A 15524-nucleotide genomic window follows, 5' to 3' on the forward strand; every position below is an offset into this window, starting at 1 on the left:
CACATTCACATATGCAAATATCCTTTATTGAAAGTTTACTACAATTATACAAAAATTGGACAAAGAAAAGGGTTATTTACAAAACAAAGAGACAAAAGTTGTTCTTGTAGAGTATATGGGGCAGGCATGCTCTGCTGGTTGGAAGGTAAGTGGTCAATCAGAAGATGCCCATCACGCTGACGTCTCCACAGAGGAAGAACTGGCTGGCTGTAAAAGAAAATGGAAATATTAAGAGAAGAGAGGGGAGGGAGAAAACAAAAAAAAAAAAAAAAAAAAAAAAAAACACCACACAAACACAAAAACACAAACACTACTCAAAATATACAAGTTTAGGCAGTAAACAATTGTTTGACAAATAAGACCCCCAGATACTCCAAAACTCCAACAAATTCCTTTAGCTTAGCCAGTCAACCAATATTCAGATGAAGCAAACTTCATCCCAGACAGGCTTTCAACGGAATCAATCCAAATCGTTTTTCGGTCCCTTGTATTCTAACATTTTACAACGCCAATATTTTAAAACCCAGTGAAACCTCATTCTCAATTCCTCTCAAATGCAATAAAACTAATATAAAATTCAAACAAAGTAAACCATAACAAAATGCAGATGAAAGAACATACAAATGAATTTAACAGTGATTTTAAGTTCCAGACAGGTTTAGCAGTAGTATTAAAGGCAAGACATGGGCTGCTACAGAAACAATCAAAAACGTCAAAACACTGGAGCAGTCTTCACTGTAGGACTTGCAGATTTCTAAAACCACAGAAAGTTATTCAGTCAAAAGCAGTGAGTGACCTGGCTCCCCTCCCTTTTGTTTGATTAACAGCAGCAGCTGGTATTTTAGGCCACTGTCACTTTAGAATCCAATGTATAGATTCTGTATACTGGCACAACAGATTTTTTACCCCATTTACATTCGGTTAAAATATAACCAACTGTTTATGTGAACACTTGACAACTTTTGACAACCTGGTGTGCATTTGCACAAGATGCATAATAGTGCTCAAGCACAGAGCTAGTTTGCAGCTTGTGTTTGAATATTAAAATTGACTTAAACATGTGAAAAACATCTTTTGTGACGATGCTGCAGTGACATTTGTCGACCGTCCCAAGCATCTTTTACGCCCTGTGACTGTATTAAAGGAAACAGCAAGCCTATCAACTCGCCTCCTGCTCCATTTTCTCCTGGACTCCATTGCCGTTGTGGGCGGAGTCATCGCTGCCATTAACTGAGGTCTCCTGTTTAGTCTTTTTAGCATCACTGTCCTTTTTTGGACTCTCCTCGTCTGGTTTCCTCTGTGCAGGAATAAAGCAGGACAGAACACGTACTTATTTTTTGCGCTAAACACCTCTAGTCTCTACATGCTACTCAAGCACACACGGCCACTTCAACACCACAACTACAATATGCCAGCACAAACACAACAGAAGCACCAAGCAACACCAAAGCTAATCTAGTTGGCAAATTCAGCTCATGACCCAGCATGCACAATTAACCTTAATAGAAAAGTAGCAATGCAGACTACCCTCATTCACGTCATCTGCACTTCATGTGCTTTAAAGCATGCTAGTTTTCCTCCCCACCCCTAGGTCTACTGCAAAGGTTCAATTACACTCCAGTGGATAGATACTCACCTTTTTGCGGACAAGGTGAGAAATATCAGATGCAGATTTGGAGGAAGACGCACCATCAGCTGGCCTCACAGGAATCTGAAATAAAAGACATTTTAGGGTGGCACAAGACATTATAGGCTTAAAGTACCCTTGAAGAGGAAAAGTGTCCCTTAAAAGTTTAGTTTGAGACATTCAAAATGAGGAAGGGCACATTTCAGAAAATTATGGCCCATTTAAGAAGTTGTAACCACAAGCATCACCCATTCCTAATGGGAATCCAGGTAACATTATGCATCAACGTACCGGAGTAGCAGTAGATGAGGATGGGCCACCATTTTCAGCTGGGAATGCAGACGAAGTGGATGCTCCTGCCTGTAACACAAAACTTCAGAGATTATTGCATCTTTAGCCATCTTTACTGCATCCTGCATGAGCAAAACTCCCAAATTGATCCACACTTTCTAAGAGCAATACCAAGGATGCATGGCATAATGGTAACATACCATTTAATAAATGCATAACACAAGCAGATATTGGATTTGTCATCAGGAGTTGATCAGCTACTGCAAAGCATTGGAGGGAAAAAAAAAAAAAAAAAAAAAAAAAAAAGACCATGGTTCACACGGTTGCATTATTGCAATAATGCAACTCACAAGAGTCTGATGGATGGCCTCAGACGCTGCAGCAGCTGTCCTCTGGCTCTCCTTGGCATCTTCAATCTTCTCAGTAATTTCTGGCAGTAGCTGTTTCAACTCTTCAAGCTCGTTCTTCTCCTCCTTTGCTGCCTCTTCACCTTCTGCCTTGTCTATTATCTCTTGAAGCATAGCTGGATCAAGAGTAATGTTGAAATGTGTTATTAGCAAGCAAATCCTAGGAAACACATGAGGACTGGCCAAAGCCCACTGTGAAAATGTTCTTACCAAGACGGCTCTCGATGACTTTGATAGAGCTGGAGAAATGCTCAATAGCTTCGCTGTACTGGGCTGTGTAGCTGTAAGTTGTGCCCAGCTGGTAATGAGTCTCAGCCAGAAGACGACTATGAGAGGGAAGGTGTTTCAGCTGCAAGTTTAAACACTCTTTGAAATCCTCCAGGGCCTGGCTGTAGTTGCCTATAAAACAAAAATGGAGACTGACTAGTTGGTGAAGAATGAAGATTAACTGCTGTTTTACATCAGCTTGTTAAACCCAAAAAATGAAGTCATAGTGTCCTCTACTTCCATTACATACACACCTGATTCAGCTCCAACTTCTCCAAGTTTCAGGTAAATCTGTGCCGCCATTAGCTGATCTTCTTTGTCATCTTTTCTGCAAACAGAACATAAAACAAGTGCATTTCAAAACAAAGCTTGAGCAAATGCATCATTAAAATAATTTAAAATGGTACATAAGGCCATACCTTTTATAAATCACCTTTGCAACCTCAAGCATCTCCCAGGCCAGCTGTAGGTTTCCAACTTCATCCTCCTCACTCTCCTAAAAGCACAAGGAAAGAACGAAAATCAAGTAAATCAATGAAGGGGGGGCAAAAAAAAAAAAAAAAAAAAAAAAGTTTGGATTACAAACCTTATCTTTTGTTTCACCCTCTGCATCCTCATCGTCGTCATCTTCGTCCTCATCGTCATCTAAGAGTTAAAAGACAATAACTCACTAACATTGACCTATTGTGAAAACCCATCACCTTGGACACCCTCAGTGACACCGCAGGTTAAAATCTAAATACTCCACCAGTATGGATCCACCAGTGTTTAGAAGATTCACCAGGTGAAATTTAGCCTAGTTAGTTAATACGCAAATCTCGTGCTCCCCAGACTCATCCATGCCTCACTACCTCCTCCATCCTCTTCCATGGGTTCTTCATTCTCTTCATTTCCATTTTTCTCCTCATCAGCCTTTTCATCTTTTTCAGCCTTTACAGTTCCATTTGACACAGTGACCTCTTTTTTGGAAGTGCCTTCATCCACACCTGACTTGTCTTTTTCAGGTTGTTTCTCCTTATCTTGAGTAGGTTTTGCCTCCTGTTCAGCTTTTTTCTCCTCCTCTTGAGCAGGCTTTGCCTCAAGTTCAGCTTTTTTCTCTTCATCTTGTGCAGGCTTTGCCTCAAGTTCAGCTTTTTTCTCTTCATCTTGCGTAGGTTTTGCTTCATGTTCAGCTGGTTTCTCAGTTTTAGGTGATGCTGCATCCCCTTCCTTTGGTGCTTCAACAGTTTCCTGCTTTTCCTTAACTTTCTCTTGGTTCTTCTCACCTTCCCCCACCTCTTTTTCTGCCTCTGACTGAGTTTTGTCCTCTGACATGGCATCATAAACCTGTGCTCGAAGCTCATCTCTGGTTTTCTCTGCATCATGGTACAAATGGAGGTATATTTCTAGATTACAGTTAAAGTAATCCCTCTTAAAGGGATAGCTTACCCAAAAATGAAAATTGTCATTACTCACTCACCCTCATGTTGTTCCAAACCCATAAGACACGTTCATCTTCAGAACACAAATTAAGATATTTCTGATGAAATCCGAGAGCTTTCTGACCCTCCACAGACAGCAAGGGTACTAGCATGGACAAGGCCCAGAAACGTAATAAGGAAGTCGTTAAAATATCCATGTGACGTCAGTGGTTCAACCTTAATTTTATGAAGCTATGAGAAAACTTTGTGCAAATAAAACAAAAAGAGTTTATTCAACAATTCTTCCTCTCATCCATCATCGTACATGCCATTATCTAAAGTACCACAACTCAAGCGAGGTGCCTACAGTGACAAAAGAGAGAACAGTTACTGAATAAAGTTGTTTTCTTTGTGCACAAAAAGCATTCTCATAGCTTCATAAAATTAAGTGATGTCACATGGACCATTTTAACAACATCCTTACTACATTTCTGTGCCCTGACCATGGTAGGACCCTTGCGGTCTATGGAGCGTCAGAAACCTCTCAGGATTTCATCTGCAATATCTTAAATTGCATTACAAAGATGAACAAAGGTCTTACAGGTTTGGAAGAACATGAGGGGGAGTAATAAGAGTTTTTATTTTTGTGTGAACAATCATTTTAATCAGAATCAAGTTTAAAAGTTATGCTTTGTGCAGAACACTGACAATTTGGTGCTTCTTTGGAAACATCCTTTTTGCAGATGTGATGTCAAGCCTTGAGCATATGAAAAAACACAAAAGTTAACCATTTTAACAGGAAAAGCAAAATTTAAAATACAAACCATCCAAGTTGTCAGCGCTTTCAATCTTAGAGTCATTCTGTTTCTCGCCCTCCTCAGAGGATTCTTCTGGGACTCCCTCTAAAGCATTACCAAGCACTGTATTCTCCATCCTAGAGAAGCAAACAAACAAAGATTAGAAAAACTGATAACTTTTTATACATATATACAAACCATTAAATCCTAATTAATCTATAGTAGTCAACATTTGAAGTGGATCAAAAAACAAAAAAGCAAAAAACAAAAAAACAAAAAACAAAACAAAACAAAAAAAGAAGTTAAATAAATAAATAAATAGTCCCAAGACAAGAACAGGTCTTGTTTTGGATTTGGGGCAACTTTGAAAGGTTCTGAACCACTTCAAATGTGGACTACTGTAGTTACCTGGCAAGCTCCAGAAGGGCTTTCCCACACAAGAAAAAAGCTTCACCACATTCATCAGCAGTGTCTCCATACTTTTCAGCTCTGAAGGGGAAAAATGGGTTACACATCATAAAACTTATTAAAAAGTGTATTCAATGAAACAATGGCAGATACCACAAACTCAGTTATGCTGGACCACAAAACCAGTCTCAAGTAGTATGGGCATATTTGTACCACTAGCCATAAATACACTGTATGGGTCAAAATGATAGATTTTTCTTTCATGCCAAAAATCATTAGGATATGATTACATGATTAACATAAGTAAAGATAGTGTTCCATTAAGATATTTAATAAATTTCCTACCATAAATGTATTACAACTTAAATTTAATTAGTACGAGGCACTGCTAAGAACTTCATTTTGACAACTTTACAGGTGATTTTCTCAATATTTAGATTTTTCCCACCCTCAGATTCCAAATTTTCAAATAGGTGTATCTCAGCCAAATACGGTCATATCCTAACAAACCATGATGCATTAATTGAAAGCGTATTTATTCAGCTGTATACAAATCTAAGTTTAAAATAAATATACCCTTACGACTGGTTTTGTGGTCCAGGCTCACATATGTATTACAATATTCCTTTACTACTCACAGCATGGCGCAAGCCTCTTGGAAAACACTGACTGCAGCCACAACATCACCCATTACTAAGTGCCGGTTGCCTGTGCCAATCAGCTTCTTTGCTTCCTCGGAAACATCGACGGAGCTGCAAGGGTTAACAAAGATGTGAGTAACGAAACTCAACGCTCACTTTATTGAACTGAGCAGTTTTATTAAAGCAAAGTCCAGATATCAACTCACCTATCTGCAGCGCTTGACGAGCAAGGTTTCTCCTCCATACTGCAAACATAAACAATATAGAAATACAGTCATACGTTATTATAAAGTCTTGTTTCGTCTGAAGAACACGTCCAAAGCGAGTAAAATTTCAGTAAAGTTAGCTTCAGAAGTTCACATGCGAAGAACCAAAGTTAGCGCGATGCTACTATGACTTATTTTGATAGTGTGTTAACACGTACACGCGGATATGACTAGCACCTAATAATCACAGTTTTATGTCAGCATAATACCCAAAGTGTGCAATTTAAAGTTTTATTTATGCCGTTACCGCCACCTTTCAAACTTAACGCTCGACTTCGTCGCACTTGCAGCCATTTCAATGCAGCGCCAAGCTCGCTGACGGGCCATTTACGACCGTGAGTCAACAGAGCGGGAATTTCCTCATTTAGGATATATAAACAAGCTAACCGTTCATATTAAGCCATCTCCCGCCAAATGAAGGCAGCCAAACGCCACACGTCAACGGGAATCATCCGTGATGCCATCCCGTCGCGTCCAGGCGCGGGAGAAAAGCGAATCGCAGCACGAACACGAGACATTTTTCCTGACAAGGACGGAGCTGCTGCAGCTCTAATCAAACGAAAGCAGCTAAAACCTCCCGGTCTGACTTCCTTTAACTTCTCTACTTACTTCTCAGGCTTTGGAGCGCACTTAACTTGAAAACAATAACGTTGTTTTACCTTTCGGCGGTTGAAGCAGCTGCTGTTTCCTCGGGCATTTTAACGCGTTAAATAAACTAAGCTGTAATGTACTGTTGGATGATGTGCGTGCAGATGGCAGGTTTGTGAAGCACCTCCTGAATTAGTCTTTGTTGGCGCCTTTAAATACGGACACAAGCAGTACTTCCGCTGAACTACGACCCTGTCACAAAAACGCGGGAGAATAAATTTAAAGGGAAAGTACCCATATTTACGCTTCTGCTAAAACCACATGCAGTGTAGTAATACTGTACGTCTCACTGTATAAGACGAATAGAAGTCTATTTTTATCCAGATAATGTGAGACTCATATCATATTTTGCCCTTATGGTCATCATAAAATTAAAATGTACTTTCTTAGTTAAAACATGTTCATGGTGTTATTTTGAATGAAATATAATTAATTATATATTCTGTATTCTATATTATATATATTCTTCTTATTTTAAATTATAATAATATATAACAACTTTCTCAGATTACCTTACAAAGAGGGCTGGCCATAAAAATAGTCAAAAACTCAAGTCATGTTTACAATTAGTTTACCCAAATAAATAAATCCGTCCAGCATTAGCAGAAATAACTTTATTTTTTTCTATTGTGTTATGTCAAGACACCTTTTGGAAAGCGTATTATTATTGTAATGTATTAAATTAAATAAATAAATTAGCATAACTTAAAGGCATTTCAGCCAATACTACCATGATGTATACATTATTTATTTATTTATTTTTAAATATAAATTTGTTCTTTTGTAAGTGATATTCCAGAAGATTTTTAATGTTTAAAGAAGTCTCTTGCATTTATTTGATCCAAAGTACAGCAAAACAGTAAAATTTAGAAATATTTTTACTATTTAAAATAACCGTTTTCTCTTTGAATAGATTTTAAAATGTAATTTATTCCTGTGATCAAATCTGAATTTTCAGCATCATTACTCCAGTCTTTAGTATCACGTGATCCTTCAGAAATCATTCTAATATGCTGATTTGCTGTTCAATAAACTTTTTTATTATTATCATTATATTTAAAACAGTCGAGTACTTTTTTTCAGCATTTTTTGATGAATAGGCAGATCCAAAGATCAACATTTATCTGAAATAAAAAGCTGTTGTTTGCTTTAAATTGATCAAAAGTGATGATAAAGACATTTATAATGTTACAAAAGATTTCTATTTCAGATAAATGCTGTTTTTCTGAACTTTCTATTCATCAAAGAAACCTGAAAACAATTCTACTCAGCTGTTGTCAACATAATAACAATAATAAATGTTTTTGAGCAGCAAATCAGAATATTAGAATGATTTTTGAAGGATCATGTGATAGGACTAATGATGCTAAAAATTCAGCTTTAAAATCACAGGAATAAATTACATTTTAAAATACATTCAAATAGAAAACAGTTATTTTAAGTAGTAAAAATATTTAAAAATGTGTTTTTTTTTTTTTGTTTCTGCTGTACTTTGAATCAAATAAATGCAGGCCTGGTGAGCAAAAGAGACTTCTTAAAAACCTTACTGTTCAAAAACTTTTGACTGGTAGTGTATTCTTGAAAAGTTCTATAAAATTCATCCTTAAACATTGTGAATACATCTAAAATCAGCCCTTGTTCATTTAGTTTCATTCCACACATGACAAAAAACAGGCACACATTTCAATATATAACAAAAATGTTTAATTGTGTTTAGAAGTATACAGAGTAATAAGTGGACATTGGTTCCAAGGCACAGAATCTTGCAGAAGCGTGTATTAATAGGGGTCATTAAAAGGATAATGAGGATGTCCTGCATCCCGGGGGACAGGCTTACCATCAACCTACAACAATAAATGCAAAAACATACATAATAGCACTTTTAAACAGCTGCTTTAACATGATATTTAATTTTAAAGTAGCCTCTTTGTTCCTAGTCATGTAAAATTTAATGCTATGTTGTATGATGTGACTTACAGTAATGGTTGGCACAATATAACGCCAGCCTTTGTGCAGTGCTGTCACTTGATTAATTTCCTCAGGTTCGAGAGTGAAATCAAACACCTGTACATGAGTAAATGCATTGCATTGTTACAATATGTTCATAAACACTCTAGAACATGAAAAAATAAAGAAAAACATGCAGAAACCTGGATATTCTCTTTGATGCGAGACTGTGTAATGCTCTTTGGGATAGTCACTACTCCACGTTGAGTTTGCCACCTGCCAAAATATCAATGAGGAAATACTATGTAACAATCAGTGAAAAAACACCACAAACAACCACTGCAAAAATGTGAATTTACCTAATAATAATTTGTGCTGGAGTCTTGTTATATTTCTTGGCTAATGCAGCAATGGCTGGTTCCTCCAACAGCACAGGCTCCTCTGGATGCTTCCAGGCTCGGTCAGGAGATCCTAGCGGACTGTAGGCGGTCAGCACCAAACCCCGATCCCGGCAGTGAGCCAACAGCTCAACCTGTGCAAGGTATGGATGGGACTCCACCTGCAAAACACTATTGTTACTCTACAAACTGATATAATAGACTAAATAGATTAGAACATTAAAATTTACTTCTAACCTGCAAAACAGTGGGTTTGATGCTTGCAACTGATAAGATGTCATCGATCTGCCTGCTGTTGAAGTTCGAGAGCCCGATGGCCCTGACAAGGCCCTTTCCTACAAGTTTTTCCATAGCAGCCCATGTCAGCTTGTAGTCTATGTTGTCATACAGCAAGGTTCCATCCTCCTTTCTAGGAAAAGAGGTATCACCTCGTCTGGACAAAAATAAGACAAAACACTTGACTGGTAAAGTCGAAAGTGTGTGTGTGTGTGTTCATTATGAGAAGAGCTGGAGGCTTACTGGAAGGCATATGGCCAATGGATGAGGTAAAGGTCCAGGTACTCCAGCTTCAAGTCTTTCAAGGTCTTTAACAGAGATGGTTCCACATCATCTGGGTGGTGTTTTGTATTCCACAGTTTGGAGGTCACAAATACATCTTCTCGTCTTATGCCCTGAAGGAAGACAACAGTTGTTAACACACATGGTTTCTTTATATTTCAGTGTGTGGGTATGCATTTCATGTTTGAAATCTATTGGATTGACCTACTTTTTCAGGTCCCATTAGTTCCTGAAATGCTTCACCGATCTCTGGCTCATTCCCGTAAATGGGAGCACAGTCAATGTGCCGATAGCCAGATTCCAATGCCCAAATAACTGCCTGTTTTACCTGCAGTAAAGATTATTGCAGAAATAATAGAACTGTAAATCCTAGTAAACCTGCTCTCATTCTCAATACAGCTACAGCATATTCAGATTTAAATTCTGTCACAATTATACTCGGGATGATGCACAGAAAACGTACCTGTCCCGGATCACTCTTCCATGTCCCAAGTCCCACAAGGGGCATCTTTCGTCCAGTGCTGAGCACAGCAAAGTCATTCATACTCATCCTGTGTGCCTTTAGAGAAAAAAAGAACACATGAACATTGTTCCTACTTGGAACAGATTTAGGATAATAAATCTATGATTTAATCCCTGTACTAGACCCTAAAACCTAAACACTCACAGCAAGGTTGCAGAAGGCGCAGTGAATGCAAACTGTCCAGTGCTCAAATTTAGGATCAGAATGAAAGGAAGTGTAATCTGCTGACTTATCAGCTGACTTCCACAGACACTCAAGCAGGATGTAAATATTGAAATAAAAACACCCAGCAGGCATGCACTGCATTTTTGGGACAGCATAATCTTTGGGTTAGCAAACGATATGAAACTAATAATGACAATTATTTAAAAAAAACAGTTTTGTATTTTAATACAAAGAGAGGTTCAAATCGTAATCATTCAGTTCAACTTGCATACAATACTAGCTTTAAATTGTCTAGTTAGTGCCGTGAATCACACAGACAGTTGGATAACGTACCATTCCACAGTAAAACTTGTGAGAATGAATGACAAGACGCAGAGCTCGTTGAATATGCTGCATTTCTCCCTGTAAAATCAGGTCAACTAGTGTCCCAACAAGAAATATTTTTCCTAGGTCAGGGATGGTTTTATATTATTTGTTAAGATACTTACAGTGTATGAAAAGGTCTGGGAATTTCTTCACTCTATAACTATCCAGGTTGATTAAAATTAAAAGAATATTTCCTCATAACGTTGGCGTATTTACTTCCTGTTCGCTGTCCTCAACAAACACCCGCCAAAATAAAAGTCTCCATAACATTAATGTTACAACAATTTCCTCACCGTCACTCTTTTCTAGTATAATTTTATATATAATTTTATATTATTATTTTATATATAATTTTAGTCTGATCATTTGACAATATCCTTATTATATAAAGTCCACCACCATTTGTACACGTCTACATGCCTTTTCTTTTGAAATGTAAAAGTGAAAGTTAGGGATGATTTATGGTTTATTACCCTACTTTATATTTAAATAAAAATAAATATTTCAATATAAATATTTCATCAGTCTTCTCATGACTTTAGCTGTTCAACTTCAATTCTGTCTTAGAATTGATTATACCTGTACAGAATTTTCGAGATTCAGAGACTGAAATCACACACCGAAATAACATTAAAGGAAGTTTCTGTTTTTATAACAGGAGAAATGAAAACCACAGTACATCAAATGTTTATTTTACACAGTACAGTTAATTCAGAATGATTTTAAATTTTAATTAAAAGTATAAAACAGCATCAAAAACCTATGAGGACTAAACTGGGCTTGGGCAATTTACACAGAATAAGATCAAGCTTTTTTATGACAGAAATTGCTCTGTTTCTCCAAATATTACAGAGCACAAAAAAAAAAAAAAAAAAAAAAAAAAAAAGAAGCCAAGATTACTCGTTTCCTCTTCGACTTCTCTTGTGACTCTTCTTTGACCGACTAGAACACAAAGAGAGAAATGCAGCATGAAACGAGAAGAAAAACATAAAGACAATATTTCAATTCATTTGATATATCAAAGTATTACCTTTCTGGGGACTTGGAGTGACTGCGATGCCGGTGACTTCTGTGGTGACCTGGAAGAAAATACATCAATATTTCTTTATTATCAATTTTGCCATTTACTCTAATTATTTTAAATAACATATGTGACCCTTGACCCACAAAACCAGTCATAAGGGTCGATTTTTGAAATTGAGCTGAATAAATAAGCTTTCCATTCATGTATGGTTTGTTAGGATAGAACAATATTTCCCCAAGATACAACTATTTGAATATCTGGAATGTGAGAAATCAAAATACTGAGAAAAATCACCTTTAAAGTTGTCCAAATGAAGTTCTTAAAGCATACTAATCAAAAATTACATTTTGATACATTTACAGTCCCATGGGACATGGTCTTTACTTAATATCCTAATGAAATGTATTGTTGGCTTTTGCTACAAATATACCCGTGCTACTTAAGACTGGTTTTGTGGTCCAGGGTCACATATAGTGGTGACCTATTCTATTTGTATACTTAAAAATAGCCTGTCCTGTACCTGGAGATTTGGAGCGATGCCTTCTATCCCTGGATCTGCTGCGGTGTCTACGGGGGCTTTTGCTGCGGTGACGATCCCGATCTCGATCACGTCTGGGTGATGGACTGAATAAAAAGAGAAACCAGACAAATGTATTACATTATATATTTTCCTAAAATAACATGCTGCACTAACAATGTTTTTTAAAACACAAATAATGTGCCTAAAACAATTTCATCACATACCTTCGTCTTTTAGGTGATCTGCTCCGTCTAAAATGGAAAAGAGAATCAGAAGATTAATTATTCATCTGTTAAGCCAGCTAACTGAAATAATATGATCTAAACGGACAATTTGCGCCATCACCGACCTTCTGGGTGAGCGGCTGCGTCTGTAGCGTGGAGAAGGAGACCTGCGTGGCCGGTCCATATCTCTGTAACTTCTTCTGTGTGGCTCTGGTGTCTGCACTCTCTCTGGCTGCAATACATATGGAGAGGTTGTATAACAATCACATTCATTATATAAAATGACTAATAATTATGACAGTAATTTCTGCTTGGATAGATTGGCAGACATTGTGAGTTCAATTTTACCTTCTCTTCTTCCTCATCCTCCTCCTCACTGGTCTCCACCTCATCCAGATCTTCTTCCAAAGCACTGATACGAGCATCCAGCAGCTCAGCTTCTTCCAAAACCTGTCTCTTCTGTTAAAAAAACCCCCAAATGAACATGTGAACAATTATTTTATGACATAAATGGCATTATACATTTCCTTTGAAATTCATATTACTTCAAAACACAAACACAATGCACACAATTTATGTAAATAAATAAATATATACACATAAGTTCAACTGACCTGAAGTCTGGGAAGGATGACGTCACACACTCGCTCTGCATGAAGCAGCTCATCTATAAACTCATCAACGTGCATCAACTCAAACTCTGTGAAAAAAAGAAACATTTGCAAATGTCTTTTTCAGCTAGGACAAATGAAATCATGCCACATACCCACTAAATATTCTAGAAAAATGCTCACCTCCATTTCTATTCTGGCTTTTAATTTTTCTGTAATCATTGTATAAGGGTTCTAAATACTTGTAGCAATCCACAGAAGTTCCAGTCAGGCGCATATACATCGCACCAAGCAAACGGACATATCTGGAAGGAGAAAAAAGCACATCAGTAATGCAAAGACACAAAGCTGTTATACACAGTGTAAACAGGAAAATGACAAACTGTAGAGTGTTTTCACAACACGTCATCAATCGGCCATATTGGCGGCACTGAATGTAAACAATGCCACTGAACTGAACAAAACTTGCATATTTAGCTGATTATTGCTGCTGAAATGGTCAATTACTGTCATGTTTTGCGCTGTACTAATCGGTTGGACCTGAAAAAACATACAGTACTACAGACTGCCAAAAGTTATAACAAATCAAGGAGAAGAGTGCAAAAGGCATTTGTACTTGGCCAAACTGAACCAAGATTTCCAGTGCAAGAATCTTGACAACATTCCTGTTTGTTCTTATTATTTCCAGTCAAGTAGGTGAAATATTAGGCCAATATCTTAATTAACACTGCTCATACATGTCTTTACCACCTATTAACTTTAGTTTGTCAAAATATTGCTTACTAAATCCTTCTCTATATGATTTAGCAGCTTCCACATGTTTTTTTCCATTGTCTAGACAGCAGAAATTAGCAGAACAACATATTCCAGTGGCTCCAAAACTTGTTCTGCCGGGCCCCCCTTTTGCAGAATAAAAAAAAAAAACGCATTTACACATAAACATAAACACAACTTCAGAAGCATTTATCTGAAACGTAAAAATTAAAATTCAGTGTGTGACAACTTACTGAAAAAAAATAAACAAGGAACTAGTCACTTTTAGAGTAGAAACATTAAAAGTAAAGCATGCAGCTTTACTATGTACTATTTGTTGTACTTTGTAACAGCATTCATTGTTTTTTTTAAACAGATTTTCTCATATTGAGTGGTGTGCGCTGAATACTGCCGGACTGCACGGCAGATATTTTCGGCCGTTTATCGCTTTAGAATTTCTATAAAAATCGGCTGTACACTAGCCTTGCCCCCCAGTTTGGGAACCACTGATGTATTCAGTAGTACATTAACCATGCAATCTATGCTGTTGCTTACATCCGAGTATCACCAATATGGCCGCGCATCCGGGTAACTGACCAAATTGTGACACAAGTGCAAACCCTTTATTTGCATACTAACTTGAAGTCTTCATTCTTGATGAATTCCACAATAATGTCCTTTTCAGGCTGGATCTGAAGCATCTTTAGGGTCAGACATAAGAATGGCGTTGGCTTGATGTTTCCTCCATATACCCCACCAACAAACTTCAGCTCCATTGCTTTGTCCACGACAAGTTCAGCTAGATTTTACAGAGGGGACAATAATAGTAAATGTTAAAATGATGCTTGAGAAAATGTTTTATAACAAAAACCTGTCAATTACAGCATTATATTTGACTTTCCATGGCCTCCAATGCTCAAACCTTTGCTGAAAAACCTGTTTTTCTACATGTCCTCTGGCATCTGATTGACGGTACATACTTTTTAGGGCTTTTAATGTCCACCTTTAGGTCATGATACACTTAACTTGTGAAGTTAATTTCTTAATAACTCTGATATTTCAACATAAAAAAAAATGAAGAAAAATCATTTCAAAATGCAAGTATTCAGGCTTTTTGAGGAATGTTTATCGCTCAGTCACCATTATTGCATTGCACTGTATGTTTTGACCTCCACATTTAAAATTTAACTTAAACTAATGCTAGTATGGGCACTATATTCTCATATATATATATATATATATATATATATATATATATATAATACAAACATAAATATGCATTTGTTTGCAGTAAATACTGAACCACAGGACAGCTTTAAAATATAATAAAATAAAATGAGGTAGTCAGTAAGCAAACTTGCGTCAAGATAGTTTTGTAAGTAAGGTAAATAACTTCTATTGTTTTTTAATGCCACATTAACAAATACAGTATGTAACGTTAGTCCAGCACACTTCTCTCACCTGTAAGTCCAAAACATTCCTCTTTCCAGTACTTGGACTCATAAATACGTGTCCGTATAATCTTCTCGACAAGATACTGAGGGTTTGTTCCATGTATACTATTGGCATCTTTTACCGTTCTATTAGCCATGGCTCAAAACTGTAAACGAACGAACGGATAATCGGAACGCTAATATGCCATGGAGATATATCGAAGAATGACTTCCGGGGAAAAGCGTGCGT

The 15524-nt window shown here is 37.1% G+C and overlaps 3 protein-coding genes across 7 annotated transcripts; all 3 read right to left on the minus strand.

The window, feature by feature from the left end:
* Positions 1-4: 4 nt before the first annotated feature.
* On the minus strand, positions 5-6925 carry nasp (nuclear autoantigenic sperm protein (histone-binding)). 3 transcript variants are annotated; one of them, XM_051111522.1, is made up of 15 exons: positions 6764-6925; positions 6045-6083; positions 5836-5949; positions 5198-5278; positions 4817-4926; positions 3444-3947; positions 3179-3237; positions 3012-3088; positions 2847-2920; positions 2536-2724; positions 2269-2441; positions 1919-1987; positions 1637-1711; positions 1169-1297; positions 5-207 (listed from the first exon to the last, which is right to left on the minus strand). In XM_051111522.1, the coding sequence occupies exons 1-15, from the start codon at positions 6799-6801 to the stop codon at positions 172-174; spliced, it is 1767 nt and encodes a 588-aa protein (XP_050967479.1). In that variant the 5' UTR covers positions 6802-6925; the 3' UTR covers positions 5-171. The 3 variants fall into 3 exon arrangements, with proteins under 3 accessions (XP_050967479.1, XP_050967481.1, XP_050967480.1); XM_051111524.1 differs by lacking the exon at positions 3444-3947; XM_051111523.1 differs by lacking the exon at positions 1169-1297.
* A 1508-nt stretch (positions 6926-8433) lies between these two features.
* akr1a1b (aldo-keto reductase family 1, member A1b (aldehyde reductase)) lies at positions 8434-10965 on the minus strand. Of its 3 annotated transcripts, none has more exons than XM_051111530.1 (9): positions 10832-10965; positions 10119-10214; positions 9864-9983; positions 9617-9768; positions 9335-9530; positions 9059-9258; positions 8903-8975; positions 8730-8816; positions 8434-8596 (listed from the first exon to the last, which is right to left on the minus strand). In XM_051111530.1, exons 2-9 carry the CDS (start codon positions 10203-10205, stop codon positions 8531-8533), a joined length of 981 nt encoding a protein of 326 aa, XP_050967487.1. In that variant the 5' UTR covers positions 10206-10214; positions 10832-10965; the 3' UTR covers positions 8434-8530. The 3 variants fall into 3 exon arrangements, with proteins under 3 accessions (XP_050967487.1, XP_050967486.1, XP_050967485.1); XM_051111529.1 differs by lacking the exon at positions 10832-10965 and adding an exon at positions 10677-10811; XM_051111528.1 differs by lacking the exon at positions 10832-10965 and adding an exon at positions 10323-10499.
* Positions 10966-11350: 385 nt separating this feature from the next.
* prpf38a (pre-mRNA processing factor 38A) lies at positions 11351-15520 on the minus strand. Its single transcript, XM_051111536.1, has 10 exons — positions 15303-15520; positions 14481-14640; positions 13272-13393; positions 13092-13177; positions 12826-12936; positions 12603-12709; positions 12478-12504; positions 12254-12357; positions 11740-11788; positions 11351-11651 (listed from the first exon to the last, which is right to left on the minus strand). Exons 1-10 carry the CDS (start codon positions 15430-15432, stop codon positions 11606-11608), a joined length of 942 nt encoding a protein of 313 aa, XP_050967493.1. The 5' UTR covers positions 15433-15520; the 3' UTR covers positions 11351-11605.
* Positions 15521-15524: the final 4 nt, after the last annotated feature.

The sequence above is a fragment of the Labeo rohita genome, chromosome 6 (genome assembly GCF_022985175.1).
Source record: "Labeo rohita strain BAU-BD-2019 chromosome 6, IGBB_LRoh.1.0, whole genome shotgun sequence".
Classification (NCBI taxonomy): domain Eukaryota; kingdom Metazoa; phylum Chordata; class Actinopteri; order Cypriniformes; family Cyprinidae; genus Labeo; species Labeo rohita.